This window comes from Mobula birostris, unplaced genomic scaffold (assembly GCF_030028105.1).
Source record: "Mobula birostris isolate sMobBir1 unplaced genomic scaffold, sMobBir1.hap1 scaffold_885, whole genome shotgun sequence".
Taxonomy (NCBI): Eukaryota; Metazoa; Chordata; class Chondrichthyes; order Myliobatiformes; family Myliobatidae; genus Mobula; species Mobula birostris.
Window position 1 is genome coordinate 36,173 of NW_027278602.1, and position 27,024 is coordinate 63,196.

Below are 27,024 nucleotides of genomic sequence, written 5' to 3' on the forward strand. Positions count from 1 at the left end.
ATCATGGGAAAGCCAGATGAGCTCAGTGTATTGAATTATGATATTGTTACCATTACTGGGACTTGGTTGAAACCAAAAGTCTGAGGGATTGAGAGGAACAAATTTACAGAGAGATCACAGACTATGCCAGAAACAAAGACTGATACAGTAAGTGATTTTAACTTTCCATATATTGACTGGGGGTCCCATACTGTAAAAGGACTAGATGGGGCAGAGTTTGTCAAATGTGCTCTCAACCAGTAGAATTCTCAAAGTAGAAGTGTGCAATAAGCTATTAGGAAATGATCCAGGGCTAGTGACAGAAATTAGTGTATGGGAAGACTTTGTACCTGGTGATCATAAAACCATGAGATTCCAAGTAAATATGGAAAGAGAGAGGTCTAGACCACAGGTTGAGATTCTAACTTGGGAAAGGTCAATTTTGGTGGTATCAGAAAGGATCTGACAAGTGCGAATTGGGACAGGATGTTTCTGGCAAAGGAGCACTTGGTAAGTGGGAGTTCTTCAGAAGTGAAGTTTCGAGGGTTGTATGTGCCTGTCAAAATAAAAGTTTGGTAACTGGTGCAGGGAACCTTGGTTTCCAGAGATATTGAGGCCCCGGATATTTTGTTTCTCTAAATGCCTCAGGCTGTTGGGTGCTACCAAGACTCATTAGTGACTACAATATTATAATTCCACGCCCTGAGCTCAGCTGACTTTTTTTGAAGTCATCTTCTGTTGGTTTCTAAAAGCTTCCCAATAGTTTTTGCTCTTTTGTTTGCCCTCTCTTTGGTTTTTACATTGGCTTTGGCTTCTCATTTCAGCCATGGTTCTGCCCTCCAGACCTTACAATGCTTCCAGTTCTTTGGGATGTATCTATCACTCACCTCCCGAATTGCTCCCAGAAACTCCAGCCATTGCTGCTCTGTTGTCAGTTTCTACCAGTTTCCCCTTCCAATCAAGTTTGGCCAGCTTCTTTGTCATAGAAACATGGAGAAGGTCAGTGCAGAAACGTGCCCACTCTGGACGATCAGTGAATGGTAATCTATACTGTGAATGGTATCTATAATGTGAAAAAGACTAAGGAGCTGGTGGTAGACCTGAGGAGAGCTAAGGTACTGGTGACCCCTGTGTCCATCCAGGGGGTCAGTGTGGACATGTGGTGGCCAGTGCTATCATGTTTGCTGTTGTGTGCTGGGGCAGCAGGCTGAGGGTAGCAGACACCAACAGAATCAACAACTCATTCGTAAGGCCAGTGATGTTGTGGGGATGGAACTGGACTCTCTCACGGTGGTGTCTGAAAACAGGATGCTGCCTAAGTTGCATGCCATCTTGGTCAATGTCTCCCATCCTCTACATAATGTACTGGGTGGGCACAGGAGTACATTCAGCCAGAGACTCATTCCACCGAGATGCAGCACAGAGCGTCATAGGAAGTCATTCCTGCCTGTGGCCATCAAACTTTACAACTCCTCCCTTGGAGGGTCAGACACCCTGAGCCAATAGGCTGGTCCTGGACTTATAATTTACTGGCATAATTTACATATTACTATTTAACTATTTATAGTTCTATTACTAGTAATTATTTATGGTGCAACTGTAACAAAAAACAATTTCCCCCAGGATCAATAAAGCATGACTATGACTATACGAGGAGGCAAAATAGATAGGGTAGATTTTACATAGCATTCTTGCATCGGTATTTACTCAGGACACAGATACCCATTCAAACTTCTCATCAAATGCTGGAATTGAGCTCACATGCATCACTTGTGCTGGCATCTCATTCCACGCTCTCAACCATTTCACTGAGAGGTTTTCCACACGTTCCCCTTAAATTTTCACCTTCCCCACTTACCCATGACCTCTGGTTGTCGTTCCACCCAAACTCAGTGGTAAAAGCCTGATTGCATTAACCCTATCCATACCCTCATAATTTTGTATACTTCTAACAAATCCTCAAATCATGTATAATTTCCTTGTTTATGTTTAAAGCCTTTTTTAGGGGTCTAAGATGATGAGGGGCATTGATCATGTGGATAGTCAGAGGCTTTTCCCAGGGCTGAAATGGCTAACATGAGGAGCCTGAATAACAGAACATATAGTGCAGAGTTGTGGAGACAGATGTTGTTCAGACTTCAGATAAAGTCAGGAATGAAAAGTTTCAGCAACTTTAGTTTAATCCCCCACACACACACAAACCCACCTTCCACCATGCAGCTCTATCACCCCTTTGGCTTTCATCTCCCAGATCAATAAAAAGGAGGTGCATACCAGTTACAGGTAAATAGGAACAAATGGGGTACTTATGAAGTACAGGATATTCAAGTGAACACTTACGAAAGAAATAAAAGCAGGCATGAGGTTGCCCAGCAGACAAGGTGAAGGAGAATCTTCAGGGATTCTGCAGATATGTTCAGAGTGAAAAGATTGCAAGGGAGAAAATTAATCCTCTGAAAGATCAGAATGGTAATCCATATGAGGAGACAAAATAGATGGGGGAGATTTTTTTGCCATCTGTATTTACTCAGGAGATGGTCACAGGGTCTATAGAAGTGAGGCAAAGCAGCATCAACTTCATGGACCCTGTACAGATTACAGAGGTGGAGGTGTTTGCTGTCTTAAGGCAGATTACCATGGAAAAATCACCAGGGTCTGACAAGTTGTTCCCTATGACCCTGTGGAAGACAAGTGCAGAAATTGGTGGGGCCCAAGCACAGGTATTTAAATCACTCACAGTGACAGGTGAGGTACTGGAGGTTTGGAGCCAATGTTATTCCGCTGTTCAAGACAGGCTCCAAATATAAACTAGGAAATTATACGTTGGTGAGCTTGACATCAGTAGTGGAAAAGTTATTGGAACGTATGTGCAGGAACTGGATATATAATTATTTGGATAGATGTGGACTGATTAAGGATAGACAGCATTGCTTTGTGCATGCTAGGTCATGTCTAACCAATCTTATCGAGCCTCACGAGGAAGTTATCAGGAAAGTGGATGAAGGCAAGGCAGTGGATGTTGTCTACATGGACTTTAGCAAGGCACTTGACAGAGTCTCATATGGGAGGTTGGTCAAGAAGGTTCAGTCACTCAGCATTCAAGATGAGATAGTAAATTGGATGAGACACTGTCTTTGGGAGAAGCCAGACTGTGGTAGCACATTGTTGCCTCTCTGACTGGAGGCCCGTGACTAGTGGTGTGCCACAGGGATCAGTGCTGGATCTGTTGCTGTTTGTCATCTATGTCAGATATCTGGATGATAACATGGTTAGATGTATCAGCAAATTTGTGGCTGACACCAAGGCTGGGGGTGTAGTGGACAGTGAGGAAGACTATCATGGCTTGCAGAGCAATCTGGACACACTGGAAAAAATGCGTTGGGAAACAGAAAAAGGAATTTAATGCAGACAGGTGTGAAGTGTTGCACGTTGGTAGGAACAAGGTCTTACACAGTGACTGGTCGGGCTCTGAGGAGTGATGTAGAAGGAAGGGATCTGGGAACACAGGTCCATAGTTCACTAAAAGTGGTGCCCCAGTTAGGTAGGGACGGAAAGAAAGATTTTGGCACATTGGCCTTCATAAACCAAAGTACTGAGTACAGGAGATGGATGTTATGTTGACGTTGTATAAGAAATTGGTGAGGCCTAATTTGCACTGTTGTGTGCAGTTTTGGTCGCCTACCTACAGGAAAGATGAAAAAGAGGTTGAAAGAGTTCAGGGAAAATTCATAAGGATGTTGCTAGGTCTGGAAGACTTAGGTTATAAGGAAAGCTTGAACAGGTTAGGTGTTTATTCCTTGTAATGTAAAAGATTGAGGGGAGATTTGATGGAGGTGTACCACAATTATGAGGAGTAAAGATAGGGTAAATGCAAGCTGGCCTTCTCCACTGAGATGGGGTGGGACAACAACACGAGGTCATGAGTTTAGTGTGAAAGATGGAATGTTAAGGGGAACATGACTGGAAACTTCTTCACACAGACGGTCATCCGGGAGTGAAATGAGCAGACAGCACAAGTGGTGAATGTGACCTCAATTTCAACATTTAAGAGGTTTGTGTCAGTACCTGGATAGTAGGGATATAGGAGTAGAAAGTTCAAATAGTTAGCACAACCTAGATGGGCTGAAGGGTCTTGTTCTGTGTTGTACTTTTCTATGACTGTGACAAGAACCTTAAATAGAATCCTTAATTCACTCTAATTCCTTTTATCAGACCGACCGTTCATCTCAGCAGCAAATTTTTATATGGCGTTAAAACTGTGGCAATTTAATCTAACAGTGTATAAAAGAAAGTCCCAGCTGCAGGTCAACAAAGGCTATTTGTGTGAGAGTGTTTCAGTTACTGTGGAGCCAGAGACCTATGTAGCTCAGTGGGAACAGGGAATAATACCAGTGGAGAGAGTCAAACTGATCCAAGTCACAGATTTGAGACAGCAGAAATGCACCATTCGTATATAGACAGGAAGAGCATCAGAGAGTTTAATTCCAGGTACCAGATACCATTTAATTCCATATACCAGCACTCTGCACAGTTAGAAGATGATTTCTCCTTCCAACTTGGGTTGACTGTCACTGTAACAGTGTGATGTCAGATCACACCTTGGTGACTAAAGTAATCTCATCTGAAATGTTGTCCTTCACCCATTGATGGATTTTGTAAATCTTTTTACAGGTTAAAAACTACAAGGATTTTTTCTATGGGAATCTTGAACACAACACACCAGTTTTGCTGTCTCTGTCCAGATGTTTAAGAAGTGGAGCAAGAGAACCACTCGATCATCCTTCCTCCTCAGACTGTGGGGAGGGATTTACTCGATCATCTGACTGACTGGCACGCCCATCATTTTACACATGGGGAGAGGCCGTTCACTTGCTCAGACTGTTGGAATGGATTCCCTCAGTCATCTCAGCTGAAGGTACATCAGTAAGTTCACACTGGTCAAGGCCATTCACCTGTTCTGTGGGTGAGAAGGGATTCAGTCGGTCTTCCCACCTGTGGACACACCAGACAGTTCACACTGGGCAGAGGCTAGTCATCTGGTGAATTTCTGGGAAGGATTCACTTGGTCATCTGACCTCATGGCTCACCAGCGAGTCCACACTGGGGAGAAGCCGTTCACCTGCTCAGAATGTGGGAAGGGATTCACTCGTTCATCCACCCTACAGAGTCACCAGCGAGTTCACACAGGGGACAGGCCATTCAGCTGCTCAGACTGTGGGAAGGGATTCACTTTGTCATCTCAGCTACTGAGCCACCAGTCAGTTCACACCGGGGAGTGGCCATTCAACTGTTCAGACTGTGGGAAGGGTTTCACTTGGTCACCCGACCTACTGGTGCACCAGCGAGTTCACACCGGAGAGAGGCCGTTTACCTGTTCAGTCTGTGGGAAGAGATTCACTCGGTCATCCGACCTACAGAGTCATCAGCGAGTTCACACTGGGGAGAAGCCGTTCACCTGCTCAGAATGTGGAAAGGGATTCACTCAGTCATCCAACCTACAGAGTCATAAGCGAGTTCACACTGGGGAGAAGCCCTTTACCTGCTCAGACTGTGGGAAGAGATTCTCTCATTCATTTCACGTACTGACCCACCAGCGAGTTCACACTGGGGAGAAGCCGTTCACCTGCTCAGAATGTGGGAAGGGATTCAATCAGTCATCCACCCTACTGAGTCACCAGCGACTTCACACTGGGGAGAGGCCGTTCACCTGCTCAGAATGTGGGAAGAGATTCACTCGATCATCCGACCTACTGAGTCACCAACGAGTTCACACTGGAGAGAAGCCTTTCACCTGTTCAGAATGTGCAAAGAGATTCAGTCGATCATCTGACTTACAGAGTCATCAGCGAGTTCACACTGGAGAGAAGCCGTTTACCTGCTCAGAATGTGGGAAGAGATTCACTCGATCATCCACCCTACAGCGTCACCTGCGAGTTCACACTGGGGAGAAGCCGTTCATCTGCTCAGTCTGTGGGAAGAGATTCACTCGATCATCCACCCTACGGAGTCATCAGCGAGTTCACACTGGGGAGGGGCCGTTCACCTGCTCAGACTGTGGGAAAGGATTCACTCAGTCATCCCAACTACTGGCACACCAGTCAGTTCACATTGGGGAGCGGGCATTGATATGAATCTCGAGGTTTCATTTCCTGTGGACTGTCATTTTAGGGGAGAGAGAGAGAGATTGAGAAGGTGAATCAGTCTGACTTGCAGCTTGTTTACATCACTCACAGCTTGTTTAGTTTTAACCGAGGACACAGACACTCAGAGTCAGACAGAGACAAAGGAGAAAAAATGGAAGGATCGAAAGAAGGGAACTAGTGGCCAAGGGTCACTGTTTAGAACGTTCCTATGCCCACAAGGGTGGGTTAATTATTGATTCAGTGAACATCGAATGTGTGGTTATCACCTCATTTGATCCATTGGAGTGGATCGGATTTGTGAAGACCACTTATGTCTTATGTGCCTGGGTATGGTCTGGTAATTCACTTGAAGATGATACCCCTTGTGACAAGTCCCTTTCGGTGATAATTCGTACGTGGATTTGGAACGACAAGGATAAAATCTACAGCGACTGTTCTCTTGTTTTACCACCGTGGAGCCTGTGGAATTTGACATAATTGCCTTGTCTCGACATTTACCCTGGATTACAAATATCTCTCTCTCATCAACTATTCCATGGATGAACTGAACTTTCATACTTTACCATCTCAAGACCCTAAGCTCAATAGTTTGGGAGTTATATTTAAATATATATATATATATATATATATATATATACACACACACACACACACACACACACACACACACACACACACACACACACACACACACACACACACACGTAACACTGTTCAATTTTGTTTATCTTGTTTTAGTTACTATCTTATAAGTAGATACTAATAAAGATAGTGATTTTAACATCAAAACCAGACTCCAGGTGTAGTCTATTGCTACTGGTTCGTTTCTAAAGCGTTACGGTTCGTAACAAAATTGGGGCCTGCGTCCGGGATATGAACAAATTTGGGGGCATATTGATTATCAGTTTCATTGGGGAAATCCCTTTTGATTTATTTGTGTGTGAAAAATCAGCAGCAATGGATGTTGATAGATTTCTGCAAGCGCCAACCTCTGAAGCATTGGAGGATGCCAGAAGGATTGAGTTGTTGAGTATTGCTAAAAAGTTAAAACTTGGAAAGGTGAAATTGACAATGAGGAGGTCACAGATGCAGAGGATAATAACTGAGCATTGTTTATCCAAGGGTGTGTTTAAAGTGGAGGAGTTGGAGGTGTCTTCTGAAAGTAAACCCACTGAGTTTGCGCTCCTGTACAAGTTAGAAAAATGAAAGATGGAGGCTGCGGAATAGCAGAGGCAGCTTGAGGCTAGGGAGGCAGAAAAACAGAGGGAGGAAGCAAAACGACAGAGGCTGTATGAGCTGGAAAAGATAGATTGCAGCAAAGGGGTCTAATGTTACACTCTGGTGATAAGTTTGAGTCCAGCCAGGAAGTTAAATTGGTACCTCCATTTGATGAGGCAGAGGTTGATAAATACTTTCAGCATTTTGAGAATTTTGCTCAGAGTTTAAAGTGACCAAAAGCTGGTTGGCCAATTCTCTGACAAAGTGTAATTAAGGGGAAGGTTCAGCGAGCCTATTCTGCCTTGACAGTTGATGAAGCAGCTGATTATGACATTGTGAAACAGGCTGTGCTGAAAGCTTACGAGTTGGTCCCAGAAGCATACAGGCAAAGGTTTAGTAAGTTAAGAAAATTGTTGTATGAAATTTGCTTATGAGAAGTTTGTGTGTTTTGAATGCCGGCGCACATATGAAAATGTAAATGATGATTTTAACAGCTTGAAAGAGTTGGTTTTAATTGAAGAATTCAAAAAGGTCCATCCATGATGACATAAAGACATGCTTAGATGAAAAGGATGCTGCCACTTTGCAATAGTCTGCTAGATTAGCAGATGAGTTTGCTTTAACTCATAAGGTTCAGTTTACCCGGAATAAGAGCTTCCAAAAGAGTAGCAGGAATAACCAGGGTAAACCAGAAGTTAAAGCTGGGATTAGTAACAAGAGTAAGGATGAAGGGAAGCAGTTGAAGGAGAAATATTCTGATCTTTCTTGTTACTATTGTAAGAAAGCTGGTCATATGATGGCTAATTATTCCATCCCGAAGAAGAAAAAGGAAAAGGAGGCCGTCCGAAATGCCTGTGATCTGTATGTTGAAGCACCTATAAACCCACAGGGTTCTGAACATTCTGTTGAGGCTCAGTTAAGGACTGAGAGGTCTGACCGAGTTAAGAAGGGATCCGATCATTTTATGTCAGATGGGTTTGTATTAGTAAAGGAAGGGTCAACCCCAGTACCAGTGAAAATTCTTCGAGATACTGGGGCTTCTCAGTCAGTTACGTTAGACAGTGTTCTAAAGTTTGGTGATGAGACTAACATTGGTGAGATAAATCTTATTAAAGGCATTGGGGGTGGCATGGTTTCTGTGCCATTGCACAGGGTAACTTTACAGTCAGGTTTGGTTTCAGGACCTGTTAAGATCAGATTATGTTCCAGTTTACCGGTTGAAGATGTTACTTTGCTGTTAGGGAATGACCGGGCAGATGGTAAAGTTGTTCCTGCAGTGCAGTTGACAACTAACCCAACCACTGATGACCCACAGATGGATTTTAATATTTATCCTTCCTGCACAGTAACTCAAAGTATGGCTAAAAAGTCTGCCAATGGAGACGGTTCTGTGCAGCATGATTCTGGTACCTATGACAGCCAAAATCGGGTCATCAGGTTATGATGACTTGTAAGGGTCTTTTCTGCCTTCATTGTTTCAACAGGATTCAGGTACTAAGTCTGATGAGAAAGATTTATCCCTGTCCAGGAAGGAGTTTATAGCAGAACAGAATTGAGACCCTGAGATTGAAGCTTTAAAAGAAAGGGCTCTCTCAGATGATGAGATTAAGAAAGTGCCAGTAGGGTATTATCTCAAGGATGGAGTGTTAATGAGGAAGTGGAGGCCATCTGCTATACCTGCGAGTGAGGAATGGGCAATTGTTCACCAAGTTGTAGTCCCTAAAGTTTATAGGACTGAAATTTTAACTTTCCCCCACAGTATGCCCTTAGGTGGCCATTGAGAACCTAGAACAGTTCAGGCCCTATGGCCCACAATGTTGTGCCGACCCTTAAACCCTGCCTCCCATATAACCCCCCACCTTAAATTCCTCCATGTACCTGTCTAGTAGTCCCTTAAACATCACTAGTGTATCTGCCTCCACCACTGACTCAGGCAGTGCATTCCACACACCAACCACTCTCTGAGTAAAAAACCTTCCTCTAATATCCCCCTTGAACTTCCCACCCCTTACCTTAAAGCCATGTCCTCTTGTATTGAGCAGTGGTGCCCTGCGGAAGAGGCGCTGGCTGTCCACTCTATCTACTCCTCTTAATATCTTGTATATTTTGGAGTGAATAAAACTGTAAGCAGGATTATGAAAGAATTTTACTGGCCTAATTTGAGGAAAGATGTTGTGACCTATTGCAGAACCTGTCGCACTTGTCAAGCTGTGGGTAAACCCAATCAGTTCACCCCAGTGGCCCCACTCCGGCCTATACCTACTTTCAGTGAACCCTTTTCCAAAGCTGTAGTAGATTGTGTTGGCCCATTGCCAAAGACTAAAGCTGGCCATCAGTATTTGCTAACTGTTATGAGCACTGCATCCAGGTTCCCAGAAGCAATACCTCTCAGAAATATTAAAGCTAAAACTGTGGGGAGGGCTCTTATCAGTTTTTGTTTTACTTTATTTGGTTTGCCTAGAGAAATCCAGTCTGATCAACGAAGTAATTTTACATCTGGATTGTTCCAGCAGGTAGTTTATGAACTGGGAACTAAAAAAATTACATCGTCTGCATACCATCCAGAATTACAAAGGGCTTTAGAAAGATTTCATTCTACCCTCAAAACAAAGATTAAGACATACTGTGTAGAAAATGGAAAAGACTTGGATGAAGGCAAACTGTCTTTTTTGCTTTTGTTCACAGTAAGTGTCTCAGTACAGGAAAGACTGGGCTTTAGTCCATTTGAACTTCTATTTGGTCATAGAGTGAGGGGAACTTTGACCTTGTTAAAGGAACAATGGACTGATGGGGATGTACATGTTAACCTGTTAGACTATGTTTTGAAGTTCAAAAATAAACTACACCAAGCCTGTAGTCCAGCGAGACAAAACTTAAAGATTTCTCAAAATAAAATGAAGTGTTGGTTTGATAAGCTGGCTTGCAAAAGAAAATGTCAGGTGGGGGATAACGTGCTTGCCTTATTTCCAATGTTGACGAATCCACTTCAGGCGAAATTCAATGGACCGTATGAAATAGTCTCTCCAAGTAATGATGTGAATTATGTTATTAAAACACCTGACCGACGTAAACTAACACAGGTCGTACACATAAATATGATAAAGCCTTATTTTGACAAGCAAACCATGGTCACAGTACATGACACAGATATTGGTCAAGCCAAACCAATTAAACAACAGAGGTATGGCATGAACGTAGAAAAGTGTAAATTGGCTGAGCAAGAAATTGAATATATGCTGAAAAATTATATTATTAGGCCTTCAACATCAGATTGGAGCTCACCCAGCATTATTGTGCCCAAACCTGATGGTAGTGTTACATTTTCCACTGATTATAGGAAGGTAAATGCAATAACGAAAACAGATGCCTATCCTATACCTAGGGTGGATGAGTGCATCGATAAGGTTGCAAAAGCTAAATTTCTTACAAAGATTGGTCTGCTTAAAGGGTATTGGTATATTCCATGGACGGACAGAGGTAGAGAAATTTCTGTGTTTGTGACACCTTCTGGGTGGTATGAATACAATGGTTTGCCACTTGGAATGAAAAATGCTCCAGGAACACTCCAGAGAATGATTGATTGTGTAATTCGAGGGTTAGAACACACAGTTGCCTATATTGATGACTTAGTCACAGGGAGTGACACTTGGGAAGAGCATATCTCTGCAGTAGAAAAGCTGTTTGACAGGCTTTCCCAGGCCAATCTTAGAGTTAACTTTAGCTAAGAGTGAATTTGGCCATGGCACTGTGACCTATCTTGGCTATGTAGTAGGTCAAGGCAAGTTGGCTCCTGTTCAGGCAATTTCTGAAGTTCCTATTCCAACTGGTAAGAAGCCTCTTAGAAGGTTTCTGGGAATGGTTGGATATTATCATAAGTTCTGTAAGAATTTTGCTGATATCGCTCTTCCTCTGACTAATCTCCTGAAGAAGGGTGAAAAGTTTGTTTGGACCGAGCCCTGTCAGGAGGCATTTGATTGATTGAAAGTTATTATTTGAGATTAGGCCAATTAATGTAGTGTTGTCAGCAAATTTAATTAGCAGATTGGAGCTGTGGGTGGTGACACAAGTCACGGGAATACAGAGAGTAAAGGAGGAGGCCAAGGAGACAACCCTGTGGGGTATGTATGCTGAGGGTCAGAGAGACAGAGGTGAGGGAGCCCACTCTTACCACCTGCCGGCGATCTGACAGGAAGTCCAGGATCCAGCTACACAAGGCAGGGTGAAGACCGAGGTCTCTGAGCTTCTTGTCGATACTTCACGCCTTCGTATGGCTACTGCTCTGCCCATGACTGCAAGGAACTGCAGAGAACTTTGGAGAGCAGAGAACATCAGAGAAGCAAGCCTCCCCTCCATGGACTCTTCCTGCACTTCCCCTGCCTTGGAAAAGCAGGCCGGGTACTCAAAGATCCTCACAACCCGGACATTCTTGCTGCAAACCCGCTCCCCCATCGGGGAAGAAATACAAAAGCCTTAAAGCGCGTAACACCAGGCTCAAGGACAACTTCCTGTCTGCGGTTATAAGCTAAATGAATGGTCTCCAGTCCGATAAAATGGACTCGACCTCACAATGTAACTCACCGTGACCCTGCACCATATGTCTATCTGCACTGCACTTTCTCTGAAGCCATAATGCTTGGTTACAGTTATTGTTTTGTCGTATATCAGCTCAATGTACTGTCGTAATGTATAAATCTGTGTGGATGGTATGTCAGGCAAGATTTACACTGTAGCTCAGTACGTGATGATAACAAACAAATTCTCCATTTTAATTGTGTGGCACTATTAGACAGACTGAGCTACTTTGGAATCACAGAAGGAAACTTAACTGTTGTCATTTCTGAAGAATGCAAATAAATGGAAAAGGCTTCAATCTCGCTTTATGATCTGCGGTAACTGGGATCAGGTGACCGGTGGTGGGTCTCCCATACCAATTATCAGAATCAGGTTTAATAGCACCGGCATATGTCATGAAATTGGTTGTCTCTGCGGCAGCAATATAACCTAATTTATAGCAATAAATTTTAATAATTGTGATTTGAAATAAGAATATATATATATTAAATAGTTAAATTATGTAAGTAGTACAACATCTCAGACGCTGCCTGACACATCCACCGCATTTCCCACATTATTCCATATTTACACCAGATACATATTTACCTTTTCCCTCCATATCTTCCCTCTCCCTTTTCCTCCACCTCCAGGTCAGAGAGTCACGGGCTGGATTCCCATCCCGGTCTGACCCACAATTCAGATGCAAACTGGAAATGTGCAGGTTTCATTTAAATCAGTCTTATGTTTATAAACACTAATTTCTATTCACATTCCTCTGGCCTCACTGGACAGGAACACTGAAACACCAAGTGAGAAACAGCAGGAGGTGGCCATTCAGCCCCTCTAACCATCAACAAGATGGCGACTGCTCTCCCATCTCAGCCACATGTTTCTGTCCGATCCTCATTTCCTCGATCCCTTCAGTCTCCTCACATCTGCCGGCCTCTGTTTTATGTGAGGACGATCACCGAATCTTCACCGCCCTCTGTGGTGGGGATTTACAGACGTTCACCACCCTCGGAGTGGAGACAATTCCCCTCATCTCAGTCCCGGACAGTCCACCCCCTTTTTCAGAGACTGGGATCCCTGGTTCAACCGGTAATGATGTAGTGCATTTCAATGTGTTTACCTCTCAGTCCTCGATTCTCTAAATGAAAGGGTAATCACATTTGATCTTTCTTCATATGATGACCCCACCACTCCAGGGATCAGTCTGGTAAATCTTCATTGCACTCTCTGTAACAAATACTCTCTAACCTCTTTGTTAATCCTCTGTGGAATTAATTTCCATCTTCTGCAGCCCCGTGTTGCCCCAACCACTCACCTCCCACCCCTGTTACTATTTCCACCTTCCACCTCCCCCTCACCTGGATACACTTCTCACTCCCCAGCTCTTGCCCCGTCCCCACCCCTCACCTCTTTTCTCTGACTATTTCCCGTCCACTCTCAGTCCAGAGGGAGGGTCTTGGCCCGAAATGTTGACGGTCCATTTCCCTCCACAGATGCTGCCTGACCCACTGAGTTCCTCTGGCAGTTTGTTCTTTGGTCTGTATAACCCGTGTTAGTGTGGGGAGCCGGATTTTACACAATATTCCTGGTACAATCTCAACAAAATCCAAATAATTGTCACTTTGCTCGGACCATTGTCCCCACTTGCAGGTTAACATTCTGCCGGTGTTTGCCCCCCAATGTGGTGAATCCCTCTGCTCGCCACCACCGTGGGCTCTGACATTTCCACAGATGAGCCCCTCCTGTCCCCACCGGGACAAACATCCTGTTCGCCCCCTTATACAATCTTCATCCTTTCAATAAAATCCCGCCACCCCACCCCGGGGAACAATTCCCATCAGAGATGCTTTTTTTTGACATTTGCTGTTCCTTAATTCTACCCACAGATTCTACACCTTTCAACCCTATGCCACCTCTTTCTAATGATTTTATTTAATATTTTACTAATAGATCCACACAACCCCACTACCAGCTTGTTCTTTCAAGAAGCATGTAAGTATCTGGGAAACATGAGGACCTGCAGATGGTAGAAATCTAGAGAACTACACACAAAGTGCTGGAGGGGCTCAGCATGTCAGGCAGCATCTATGGAGGGGTATCATCATTTCGGGCCAAGACCCCTTATCGGGACTGTTGATACCCACATACCTGGAAGATCCACAAGCAAAGAAAATAGAAAGTGGTGCGAAATAGGGAAAACCTTTGACAAAATTTAGTTCAAGGCTTAAAAAAACCCTGCCAAACAGCTCAATAGTTAACAAATACAACAAAGACAATAAACAATTTCATCAATACCAACATTGACTTTTTTTTATATAAAAAATATCTTGGTCCCATTTCAATCAGTAAAATTTAAAGATAAATAAGAACTGAAATGATATTTACGCTCAAACCCACTTAGATTAACACTACCTTGGACAGGAGGAAGAGAAGTAACACACATGAAAAAAATATCACACAAGTCAGATAAAACTTCTAAGTATATATTTTCAACAAAAATGAACAGAATTCAGCACTCCAGGTGTGTCTATGCCATCGTGATAAGAAATACAGACCGGAAAACTTAAATGAGGGGCCAACTCAGAAAAATGAATCATCACTATGGAAGAAAACATTAACCAGTGGAACGAGTATGACCCTCCATGGGAGACATCCCAGTGATCTGAGCAGACGAGATGGTGACAAGGAAGCTTCGAGCACCTGACTGAGAGTTGGAGACCTCTTCCCAGAAACAGAGGGGTTCCTTGCAGAAATATAGGACAAGCTGGTTAACAAAAGGAAAAAAAAATGTGAATACATGCAATACGCACGAACACGGCGGGAGGAGAAGATGGCGGCACGCCGGCGTGTGCACAGCCCTCCGGTGAAAAATGATGTTGTATCTGTTAAATAGGGGCCGTGGACAACTCTGATTTGATGGAGAATGGACGTGAAAGCACAGAGGAACATCTGGAGAAATTTATGAAATGCCCATTTGCTGCTGTCATTACCGTGTGGTCGTGAAACTTTCAGAGGGTAGGCCTCAAAATCCCCGGCCTTGCCTACTTTTGGTGACCGAGAGGAGGTCGAATCGTTCAGACAGAGATGGTGCTCAGTACTCGGTGTCAGAGAGCTGATCACAGCTCGAAGTTTTCGGATGACTCAGAGTCAGATTGTGATCGGCATGGCAGGGAGAGTTTTTCTTCCTTCTCCTGTCTGTGTGAGATGTGGGACATTTGAGAAACTTTGAACTTTACTGTGCTCACTGATTTCTTCATCAAGTTATGGTATTGTTACACTCTTTGTAACTATATGTTATAATTATGTGGTTTTGTCAGTTTTTTCAGTCTTGGTTTGTCCTGTGTTTTGTGATATCACACCGGAGGAAATAATGTATCATTTCTTAAGGCATGCATTACTAAATGACAATAAAAGAGGACTACGTGTCTTCATAATCATATAAAAACAAGGCAGTAAGTGCAGAAAATGCCAAGAGAAACCAGACACAATCCAACACATTCCAGGATCCTGCAGCAGTTTAACTCAATCTGATTACTTGCAAAGGTACAATCAAATGGCAAATAATATTCACAAAAATCTTGCTTTAAAATACAAACTCATGAAGGCCCTCCATCACTTCATAAAGGCATCAGATTTCAAGCCTGATCCAGTTCAGAGTCAAAATATTACAAATTATATGATAATCAATACATTATTTCAGATAGGACAATCCATAATAACCATCCAGATATAATATTACAGGATAAACAAGCAGGAACAACTCCCTCAATAGATAAAACCATTCCCCACACACACGTTCCTCAACCAGTGGAGCACCTCACCACAGGCATTGTTTGTGTGATCAGTCAGACAACTGAAAGATTTTCTCTCTCAGTCAGCTTCCAAATGTTGTTACTCTGTCATGCGTTGCCACGCCCCACTGCTGATTCCCTTCTCCTCATCATACGTTCTTACCCCGACCGTCGTCAAGATCCCCAAACTCTGCCCTGTGCAGACCTGCCTCTGGTTTCTGACCCTGCTTCATTGAACATCCAACGGATGGTTTCCCATTCTGCTTTCAGTCTTTAGAGGACAGTGGTGTTTTCTAACAACCCTTTAGAAGCAGGAAAAATGACCCACAATGTGGAAATGAGTCGTCATTATGGAGGTTAACGACCAATGCCATTCTTCCTCAGCCCAGAGATTTCAGGGCGAAGAACATCTCAGACAGAACTGCAGTCAGCTCGGCTTCTTCAGTCTGCAGAAAATTCAAGGGAAGCCTCTTCACCCACAGAGTGGTGACTGTTCGGAACCCATAAACACAGGGAGAGCGAGAGATGAACAACAGGGCAGGATTTAAATTGACCGTCATGGAACTGAATCACTGGCAGGGTCCAGCTGGCCTGAGTCGACTCTCTACTGTACACTAGGTGTGTTATAAATTCATCAAGTACCAGAGACAGAGTTTAAAATAAACTGATTTATTTGTCTCAGATCCAGAATATTAAACTCCAGTTCCACTAAAGGTGAATATGCAGCAGAAGAAACTCCTCCCATGCCCAGTGACCAGGGTGCAGAACTGGGTGTGGGGAGCAGCAGCAATAATTGCAGAGTTCAGCACCAACAGTCACTCTCAAAATTGCATTCAGCAACTGTGATGGACAAATATCCAGCATGCAGCTTATTGAAACTTTCTCCCCAGTGTGAACCCGGCAGTGTGTCACAAGTGTAACATACTGTAAGGTTCCACTGCTAATGTAACGGCCTCTGTGCAGTGTTTCACTGCTGAGGTAATGGTTTCTCTGTAGCAGCAATGTTTAGGTTATGACTGGAGATAACAGGGTCTTGGAGTGCGGGGTCATCCAATGAGAGAAATGTTCTTTCTTGTGAGTCTGGAAGAGGGATTTTCGTGGTCTTTTGTTGTGGAGAGATGAGAAGATGCGAATGGAGAGAGTGGGCCCTTTTTTTTTGTTTACTTCACTAACCATATAGAACCATAGAACACTACCACACAGAATCAGGCCTTTTGGCCCTTCTTGGCTCTGCCGAACCATTTTTCTGCCTAGTCCTACTGACCTGCACCTGGACCAATTTAGCACATTATCATCCAGATCATTGATATAGATGAGAAATAACAATGGACCCAGCACTGATCCCTGTGGCACACCACAAGTCACAGGCCTCCACTCAGAGAAGCAATCCTCTCCTACCACTCTCTGGCTTCTTCCATTGAGCTAATGTCTAATCCAATTTACCACCTCTCCATGTATACCTAGCGACTGAATTTTCCTAACTAACCTCCCATGTGGGATCTTGTCAAAGGCCTTACTGGAGTCCATGTACACAATACCCACTGCCTTCCCTTCATCCACTTTCCTGGTAACCTCCTCGAAAAACTCTAACAGATTGGTTAAACATGACCTACCACGCACAAAGCCATGTTGACTCTCCCTAATAAGTCCCTGTCTATCCAAATACTTGTAGATCCTATCTTTTAGTACTCCTTCCAATAACTTACCTACTACTGTCGTCAAACTTACCGGCCTATAATTTTCCAGATTACTTTTAGATCCTTTTTTAAACAACAGAACAACATGAGCCATCCTCCAATCCTCCGGCACCTCACCCGTAGATACCGACATTTTAAATATATCTGCCAGGGCCCCTGCAATTTCAACACTAGTCTCCTTCAAGATCAGAGGGAACACCCTGTCAGGTTCTGGGGATTTATCCACTCTAATTTGCCTCAAGATAGCAAGCACCTCCTCCTTTTCAATCTGTACAGTTTCCATGATCTCACTACTTGTTTCCCTTAATTCGATAGACTTCATGCCAGTTTTCTTAGTAAATACAGACGCAAAAAACCCATTTAAGATCTCCCCCATTTCTTTTGGCTTCACACATAGCCGACTACTCTGATCTTCAAGAGGACCAATTTTATCCCTTACAATCCTTTCACTCTTAATATACCTGTAAAAGCTCTTTGGATTATCCTTCAGCTTGACTGCCAAGGCAACCTCATGTCTTCTTTTAGCCCTCCTGATTTCTTTCTTAGTTTTTTTTTGCACTTTTTATACTCCTCTAGCACCTTATTTGCTCCCTGTTTCCTATACGTGTCATACAACTCTCTCTTCTTCTTTATCAGAGCTCCAATATCCCTTGACAACCAAGGTTCCTTATTCCTATTCACTTTGCCTTTAATCCTGACAGGAACATATAAAGTCTGCACTCTCAAAAATTTCTCCTTTGAAGGCTTCCCACTTACCAATCACATCCTTGCCAGAGAACAAACTGTCCCAATCCATGCTTTTTGGATCCTTTCTCATTTCTTCAAATTTCGCCTTTTTCCAGTTTAGAACCTCAAACCGAGTACCAGATCTATCTTTATCAATGATCAAGTTGAAACTAATGGTGTTATGATCACTGGAACCAAAGTGCTCCCCTACACACACTCCCGTCGCCAGTCCTAACTCATTTCCGAATGGGAGATCTAATATTGCATCCTCTCTAGTTGGTACCTCCATATATTGATTTAGAAAACTTTCCAGAACACATATTACAAGCTCTAACCTGTGTAGACCTTTAACAGTATGGGAGACCCAATCAGTATGTGGAAAATTAAAATCCCCTACTATCACTAATTTTTGCTTCCTGCAGTTGTCTATCTCTCTGCAGATATGCTCCTCCAATTCTCGTTGACTATTGGGTGGTCTATAATACAACCCCATTTATGTGGCCATACCTTTCTTGTTTCCCAGCTCCACCCATATGGCCTCAATAGACAAGCCCTCTAATCTGTCCTGCCTGAGCACTGCTGTAACATTTTCCTGACTAGCAATGCTACCACCTGCACCTCCCACCACCTTTCATTCCTCTGCCTCTATCACGTCTGAAACATCAGAACCCTGGAACATTAAGCTGCCAGTCCTATCCCTCCTGCAGCCAAGTTTCACTAATGGTTATAATGTCGTCATTCCATGTGTCAATCCACGCCCTCAGCTCGTCTGCCTTCCACACAATACTCCTTGCATTGAAATAGACACACCTCAGGAGATTATTTCCACTATTCACAACCCTTCTAATTGTGGCTTTGCATGAGCTTTTAACATCATTTATTTTCACCCCCGCTCCACTATCTGCTCTGGCACTCTGGTTCCCATCCCCCTGCAAATCGAGCTTAAACCCTCCCCAATAGCACTAACAAACCTCCCCATAAGGATACCGGTCCCCTTGTAGTTCAGGTGTAACCCGTCTCTCTTGTACAGGTCCCACCTGCCCCAGAAGAGATCCCAATGATCCTGAAATCTGAAACCCTGTCCCCTACACCAGTTCCTCAGCCTCAGTCAAAGTAAGAATTATAAAGTTCAATCATTTAATCAGATATTGTTTACCATTTGTTATTTCATGGTACCGATTTGTAACAGAGGAGACATCACGCAGCATCCACCCAAACGAGATTTCTTAAGTTTGGCTGGGCTGGGGGGCTATCACCCCCTATATTAAGCTGCTAGCTGAAGGGAGAGTTACATAAAGTGAGATGACTGAGTGAATCCTTTCCCACATTCACAGCAGGGGAACGGCCTCTCCCCAGTGTGAACGCAGTCATGCACATTTGGTTGATTTGGCTGAGAGAATCTCTTCCCAAAGTCTGAGCAGGTGAACAGCCTCTCCCCAGTGTGAAGTCGCTGGTGTCTCAGTAGGTGGAATGACCGAGTGAATCCTTTCCCACAGTCTGAGCAGGTAAACGGCCTCTCCCCAGTGTGAACTGACTGGTGTACAAGTAGGTGGGATGACCGACTGAATCCCTTCCCACAGTATGAGCAGGTGAACGGCCTCTCCCCAGTGTGAACTCGCTGATGTTCCTTCAGATGAGATGAGTAAGTGAATCCCTTCCCACAGTCTGAGCAGGTGAACGGCCACTCCCCGGTGTGAACTCTCTGATGTGCCTTCAGTTGACATGACCGAGCAAATCCCTTCCCACACACTGAGCAGGTGAATGGCCTCTCCCCAGTGTGAACTCTCTGATGTACCTTCAGTTTAGATGACTGAGTGAATCCCTTCCCACAGTCTGAGCATTTGAACGGCCTCTCCCCAGTATGAACTGACGTGTGTACCAGTAGGTCAGATGATCGAGTGAATCCCTTCCCACAGTCTGAGCAGGTGAACGGCTTCTCACCGGTGTGAAATCGCTGATGTCCCTTCAGTTCAGATGACGAAGTGAATCCCTTCCCACAGTCCGAGCAGGTGAACGGTCGCTCCCCAGTGTGAAATCGCTGATGTATCTTCAGTTGAGATGACAAACTGAATCCCTTCCCACAGTCTGAGCAGGTGAATGGCCTCTCTCCAGTGTGAACTCTCTGATGTACCTTCAGTTTAGATGAGCAAGTGAATCCCTTCCCACAGTCTGAGCAGGTGAATGGCCGCTCCCCGGTGTGAACTGACTGGTGTCTCAGTAGGGTGGATGACCGAGTGAATCCCTTCCCACAGTCTGAGCAGGTGAACAGCTGCTCTCCAGTGTGAACTCGCTGGTGAGCCATTAGGTCAGATGACCGAGTGAATCTTTCCCCACAAATTCAGCAGATGACCAGCCTCTGCCCAGTATGAACTGACTGGTGTGTCCACAGGTGGGAAGACCGACTGAATCCCTTCTCACACACAGAACAGGTGAATGTCCTTGTCCCAGTGTGAACTTGCTGATGTACCTTCAGTTGAAATGACCAACTGAATCCATTCCCACTGTCTGAGCAGATGAACGGGTTCCCCCCTGTGAAATGACGGGCGTGCCAGTCGGTCAGATGATCGAGTGAATCCCTCCCCACAGGCTGAGCAGGAAGGATGATTGAGTGAATCCCTTGCTCCACTTGTTAAATATCTGGACCAAGACAGCAAATCAGGCGTGTTATGTTCGAGATTCCCATAGACAAATTCCTTGTCACTTTTAACCTGTAAAAAGATTTACAAAATCTATCAGTGGGTGTAGGACAACAGTTCAGATGAGATCACTTGGGTTGTCAAGGTGTGATCTGACATCACACTGTTACAGTGAGGTTCAACCCAAGTTGGAGAGAGAAATCATCTTCTAACTGGGCACAGTGCTGGTATCTGGAATGATCATCAAATTCTCTGATGTTCTTTCTGTCTCTATGAGAATGGGTTCAGAGGAGATGTGAGGGGTATGTTTTTTTACGCAGAGAGTGCTGAGTGTGTGGAATGGGCTGCCGGCAACGGTGGCAGAGGTGGATACAATAGGGCCTTTTAAGAGACCCCTGGACAGGTATATGGAGCTCAGAAAATTAGAGGTAATTTCTCAGGTATGGCCATATTCGGCACAGCTTTGTGGGCCAGGGAGCCCGTGTTATGGGGTAGTTTTTTTTCTATGTTTCTACCCTCCCCAATCTGTGACCTGGCTCAATTTGACTCTCTCCATTGGTATTATTCCCTGTTCCCACTGAGCTACATGGGTGCCTGGCCCCACAGTAACCGAAACACTCTCACACGAATAGCCTTTGTTAACGTGCAGCTGGAATTTTCTTTCATGTATTACTAACTTAAAGTGCCACAGTTTTAACACCATATAAACAATTCCTGCTGAGATGAATGGTTGGTCCGCACAGCTGGTAAAAGGACTTAAAGTGAGTTTTTGTATTATTTCAGGTTCTTGTCACAGTCATAGAATAATACAATACAGAAACAGGCCCTTTGGCCCATCTAGTTGGTGCCGAGCTACTTAAACTTTCTACTGCCATACCCCTACCATCCAGGTACCTGTACAAACCTCTGAAATGTTCAACTTGAGCTTGCAGGCACCAGGTGTGCTGGCTGCTCATTCCACACCTGGATGACGGTCTGTGTGAAGAAGTTTCCCCTCATGTTCCCCTTACCATCTCAACTTTCACACTTGACCCATGGCTTCTGGTTGTAGCCCACCCAATCCCAGTGGAGAAAGCCAGCTTGCATTTACCCTATCTGTGCACCTCTGTCACAATCAAATCTCCCCTCAATCTTCCACATTCCAAGCAATAAAGTCCTGATCTGTTCAATCCTTCCCAATAACCCAAGTCCTCCAGACCTGGCAGCATCCTTGTGAATTTTCTCAGAACTCTTTCAACCTCTTTTACATCTTTCCTGTAGGTAGGTGACCTCAAGTGCAAACAAGACTCCACATTAGGCCTCACCAATATCTTCTACAAGTCAACATCCATAAGACTGAAAGAAGCTGCAGAAGATCGTGAACACGGCGCAGCACATCACACAAACCAATCTTCCATCCTTGTACTCACTTTACACCGCACACTGTCGGAGCAGTGCTGCCAGGATAATCAAGGACACGACCCACCCAGCCAACACACTTTTCGTCCCTCTTCCCTCCGGGAGAAGGTTCAGGAGCTTGAAGACTCGTATGGCCAGATTTGGGAACAGCTCTTTTCCAACTGTGATACGACTGCTGAACGGATCCTGACCCGAATCTGGGCCGTACCCTCCAAATATCCGGACCTGCCTCTCGTTTTTTTTGTACTACCTTACTTCCCATTTTTCTATTTTCTATTTATGATTTATAATTTAAATTTTTAATATTTACTAATTTTAACTATTTTTAATATTTAATATGTGTAATCCAGGGAGTGTGAAGCGCAGAATCAAATATCGCTGTGATGATTGTTCGTTCTAGTTCCAATTGTTTGGCAACAATGAAGGATAAAGTATAAAGTATAAAGATCTATCATTGTCACTACTTTGGTTCATGAAGGCCAATGGGCTGAAATCTTTCTTTCTGTCCGTATCTAACTGTGACACCACTTTCAGTGAATTAAGGACGTGTATTCCCAGATCCCTTTCTTCTACAACACTCCTCCATGCCTGAACAGTCACTGTGAAAGTCCTCCCTTGGTAGGTCCTACCAAAGTGCAACACCTCACACTTGTCTCCATTCAATTCCATTTTCCATTTCTCAAACCATTTTCCCAGCTGGTCCAGATCGCACTGCAAGCCATGATAGTCTTCCTCACTGTCCACTGCACCACCAATCTCGGAGTCAGCCACAACTTTGCTGATCCAGCTAACCATGTTATCATCCAGATTACTGATATAGATGACAAACAACAGATCCAGCACTGATCCCTGTGGCACACCACTAGTCACAGGCCTCCAGTCAGAGAGGCAACCATCTGCTACCACAGTCTGGCTTCTCCCAAAGACAGTGTCTCATTCAATTTACTATCTCATCTTGAATGCTGAGTGACTGAACCTTCTTGACCAACCTCCCATATGAGACTCTGTCAAGTGCCTTGCTAAAGTCCATGTAGACAACATCCACTGCCTTGCCTTCGTCCACTTTCCAGATAACTTCCTCGAGAGACTCTATAAGATTGGTTAGACATGACCTACCATGCACAACGCCATGCTGTCTATCCTTAATCAGTCCACATCTCTCCAAATACTTATATATCTGGTTCCTGCACATACATTTCAATAACCTTCCCCTACTGATGTCAAGCTCACCAAAGTACAATTTCTTGGTTTATTTTTAGAGCCTTTCTTGGACAGCAGAACAACATTGGCTGTCCTCCAATCCTCCAGTACCTCACCTGTCACTAAGGTTGATTTATATATCTGTGCTTGGGCCCCGACAATTTCTGCACTTGTCTTCCGCAGAGTCCTAGGGAACAACCTGTCAGGCCCTGGTGATTTATCCACGGTAATGTGCCTTAAGACAGCAAACACCTCCACCTCTGTAATCTGTACAGGGTCCATGAAGTTGATGCTGCTTTGCCTCACTTCTGTAGACTGTGTCCAACTCCTGTGCAAATACGGATGCAAAAAAACTATCTCCCCCATCTACTTGGTCTCCTCATATGGATTATCATTCTGATCTTCCAGCGGATTAACTTTCCCCTTGCAATCTTTTTGCTCTTAACATGTCTGCAGAATCCCTGAGGAGTCTCCTAAATCTTGTCTGCTGGGGCAACCTCATGCCTTCTTTTATTTTAACTTGAATTTCCTGTATTTCATAAGTACCCCATTTGTTCCTATCTGCCTGTACCTGGTATGCACCTCCTTTTTATTGACCTGGGAGAAGAAGCACAAAGGGGTGATGGAGTTGCATGGTGGGAGCTGGGGGAAGGGGTTATTTAAATTAAAGTTGCAAGGGGAATGGGAGCCTGAATAACAGAACAGATAGTAGAGGGGTTGTGGAGACAGATGTTGTTCAGTCCTCAGACAAAGTCAGGAATGAAAAACGTTGAGCATGGCGCAGTGAATATGCTGAGCCCTGTATATTTCAATACAGGGAGCAGCGTAGGAAAGGCAGATGTGTTCACGGCATGGAACAACACTGGAATTATGACACTAGGATCTGGCAACTGTGGATTGTGACAGGCTGCTTTATGGCAAAGGTGTGCTTGGTAAATGGGAGGCCTTCAAAGCAAAATTTTGAGAGTACAAGGCGGGTATGTGCTTGTCAGAATAAAAGGTAAAGTTGGAAACTGTATCTCTTGGTTTTCAAGAGATATTGAGAACCTGGTGAAGCACAAAATGGAGTTGCATAACAGGGATAGGCAGGTAGATTCTTATGGAGTATAAGAAATGCAAGAGAACAAGGAGGAAATAAATCAGGATGGCTAAAAGAAAGCATGAGATTGCCCTCACAGAAAAGACGAAGGATAAGCCTCACGGATTCTAGAGATAGATTGAGAGCAAAAGGATTGCAAGGCACAAAGTTGGTCCTCTGGAAGACTGGAATGGCAATCCACGTGTGGAACCAAAGCAGATGGGGGAGATCTTAAATATTTTTTTCATCTTATTTACTCAGGAGATGGACACAGTGTCAGTGAGGGTGTGGAAAAGCGGCATTAAAATCATGGACCCTGTACAGATTAATGAAGAGGAGATGTTTGCTATCCTGAGGCAGATTAGGGTGGATAAATCTCCAGGGCATGACAAGGTGCTCCCTCGGACCCTACAGGAGGCAAGTGCAGAAATCGTCAGGGCCCTAGCAGAGATAATTAAATCATCCTTTGTGCCGGGAGAGTTATCAGAGGATTGTAGGATAGCCAGTTATTTCACTGTTCAACATAGAACATAGAAATCTACAGCATATTCCAGGCCATTCAGCCCAATGTTTTGCCAACCATGAAACTTACCTAGAAACTGCCTAGAATTTCCCTAGCACACAGACCTCTATTTTTCTAAGCTCCATGTACCTATCTAACAGGCTGTTAAACGACCCTATTGTATCTGCCTCGACCACCACTGCTGGCAGTGCATTCCACACACCCATCACTCTCTGTGTAAAAAACTTACCCCTGCCATCCCTTCGGTATCTATTTCCAAGCAGCTCAAAACTATGTCCCTCATGTGAGCCATTTCAGCCCTGGAAAAAGCCTCTGGCTATCCACACGATCAATGCCCCTCATCATCTTATACACCTGAAAAAGGCTCTAAGCATAAACAAGGAAGTTATACATTGCTTTGAGGATTTGTTGGAAGTATACAGAAGCTTTTGCATCACCGCAATACACACAGTTTCTGTATTGTACATAAATATTTCCCCTGAAGCCTCCGCCAAATGACTGACTGTGGTGAACTCATTGATGGTGCAGTAATGCCAGTGAATATAAAGGGAAGCGCAGGAGTCACATTTGTGATGTGAAAGCTATTTGTTGCCCAGGGCAAAGGTGTTTGATATCATTATCTTCACAGAGTGAATGGGTCAAAACATGTCCTCACGGGTAGAAAGGTCCGGAACAAGAGGAGGTAGAACAAGCAACACACACAAAATGCTGGAGGAACTCAGCAGGCCAGGCAGCATCTGTGGAAAAGTGTACTAATGCAGAATTCCGGCATTTTGTGTGTGTTGCTTGGGTTTCCAGCATCTGCAGAATGTCTCTTGTTTGTGATTGGAGGTAAAATAAAGGTGATTATCAGAACTGGCGATGTAAAAGATTTTGTTCCCTTTCTCCGAGTTCCTAACCCTTTGATAGCTGGAGCTCAGCTCTGTCTGAGAGATCCATCGGTTCCCATTCCCTCATCAGCCTAAGCTCCCCGGGGTCCGTGCAGGGATCGTGGGGATGAGAGAGAGAGAAGAGAACAGGACTGTCCCGGGATCGCGGGGCACAGTTTCCGGGAGTCACAGCAATTGCCCCTCAGTCGGTAGTGAAAACGGGCGCACGGAGAAACACTCACCGGCAGCGATATCCGAGGCCTTTTGTGTACTGCGCATGCGTGATATTCGGGACATCCGCAACCCTGACGCCTGCGCATTCGATCGGTGCTTCAGCGACCCCGAAAAGTGTTACGCCTCAGTGTTCAAGCTAATCACAGTGCCATTGAAAGTTTCTGCAAGCAACGGTTCAAGTACATACCTCAGTTTTTGTGTGTAGAAAACTCAGCAGCTCGTTTAACACAGAATGCAGCTCCCATAAAACATTACACTTAACATCAGCAAACGTTCCGCATGTTTAATGCCAAAGTAGAACGTTCTTACAACTGCAGATATAAAACACAAGATTCTGCTGTTGCAGGAGATGTGGACACATTCACACAAAATGCTGGAGGAACTCTGCAGTTCAGGCAGCAACTAAGCAGAGGTGTACACAGCCAATGCATGCTGAAGGGGTTCGGCCTAACCGTTGCTTATTTGTTCCTCTCCACATTGACTGCCTGATCTGTTGATTTCCACCAGTATTTTGCAGAAATTAACCACTTTTTTTTTGATCAACCAGCTTCCAAATGTTTTTGATCTTTCATTTGTAGCCACATCCAGCTGATCTGATTCCTCTTCTCCCCCCTCCTTGTAAACTCTCGGTCCCATCTCTTTCTGGAACCCCAAACCCCTGACTCAGGCTGGCAACCCTTGGGGTCTGACTCTGGTCCATCGAAGATTCACTCTCTAGTCTGCTGTCAGACTTCAGCAGTGCATTGCAACAACCCAGCTGTCGATGGCACAGTCGTTTGAAATTAGTGAAAACGGCCCAAAAAGTTAAAAAGATCAGGAAAGAAGGAGTTTAACCACCTTAGTCCAGAGCCCTGGGGAACGGCAAAACCACAGTGAGCTCATTGTCTTATTCAGTCTGGAGAAAATCATGCAGGAAATTCATGCAGGTGTATAAGATGATGAGAAGCATTGGTCGGGTAGATAGCCAGA

At 44.3% G+C, this 27,024-nt stretch overlaps 2 protein-coding genes across 2 annotated transcripts in view; one reads left to right on the plus strand and one right to left on the minus strand.

Annotated features, from left to right (window-relative positions):
- LOC140193804 (uncharacterized) overlaps positions 1 to 26,081 on the minus strand; it is a 47,149-nt gene extending 21,068 nt beyond the window's left edge. Inside the window, exons 1-3 of the mRNA XM_072250974.1 lie at positions 26,064 to 26,081; positions 19,612 to 20,825; positions 11,503 to 11,511 (exon numbers count right to left, since the gene is read on the minus strand). Of these exons, the coding sequence (XP_072107075.1) occupies positions 11,503 to 11,511; positions 19,612 to 20,419 (817 nt within the window). The 5' untranslated portion in view covers positions 20,420 to 20,825; positions 26,064 to 26,081. The remainder of the gene's footprint in view (positions 1 to 11,502; positions 11,512 to 19,611; positions 20,826 to 26,063) is intronic.
- Positions 1 to 27,024, plus strand: part of LOC140193802 (uncharacterized) — an 86,320-nt gene that overhangs the window by 5,891 nt on the left and 53,405 nt on the right. The window contains exon 3 of the mRNA XM_072250973.1: positions 4,651 to 6,068. Coding sequence (XP_072107074.1) covers positions 5,058 to 6,068 — 1,011 coding nt within the window. The 5' untranslated portion in view covers positions 4,651 to 5,057. The remainder of the gene's footprint in view (positions 1 to 4,650; positions 6,069 to 27,024) is intronic.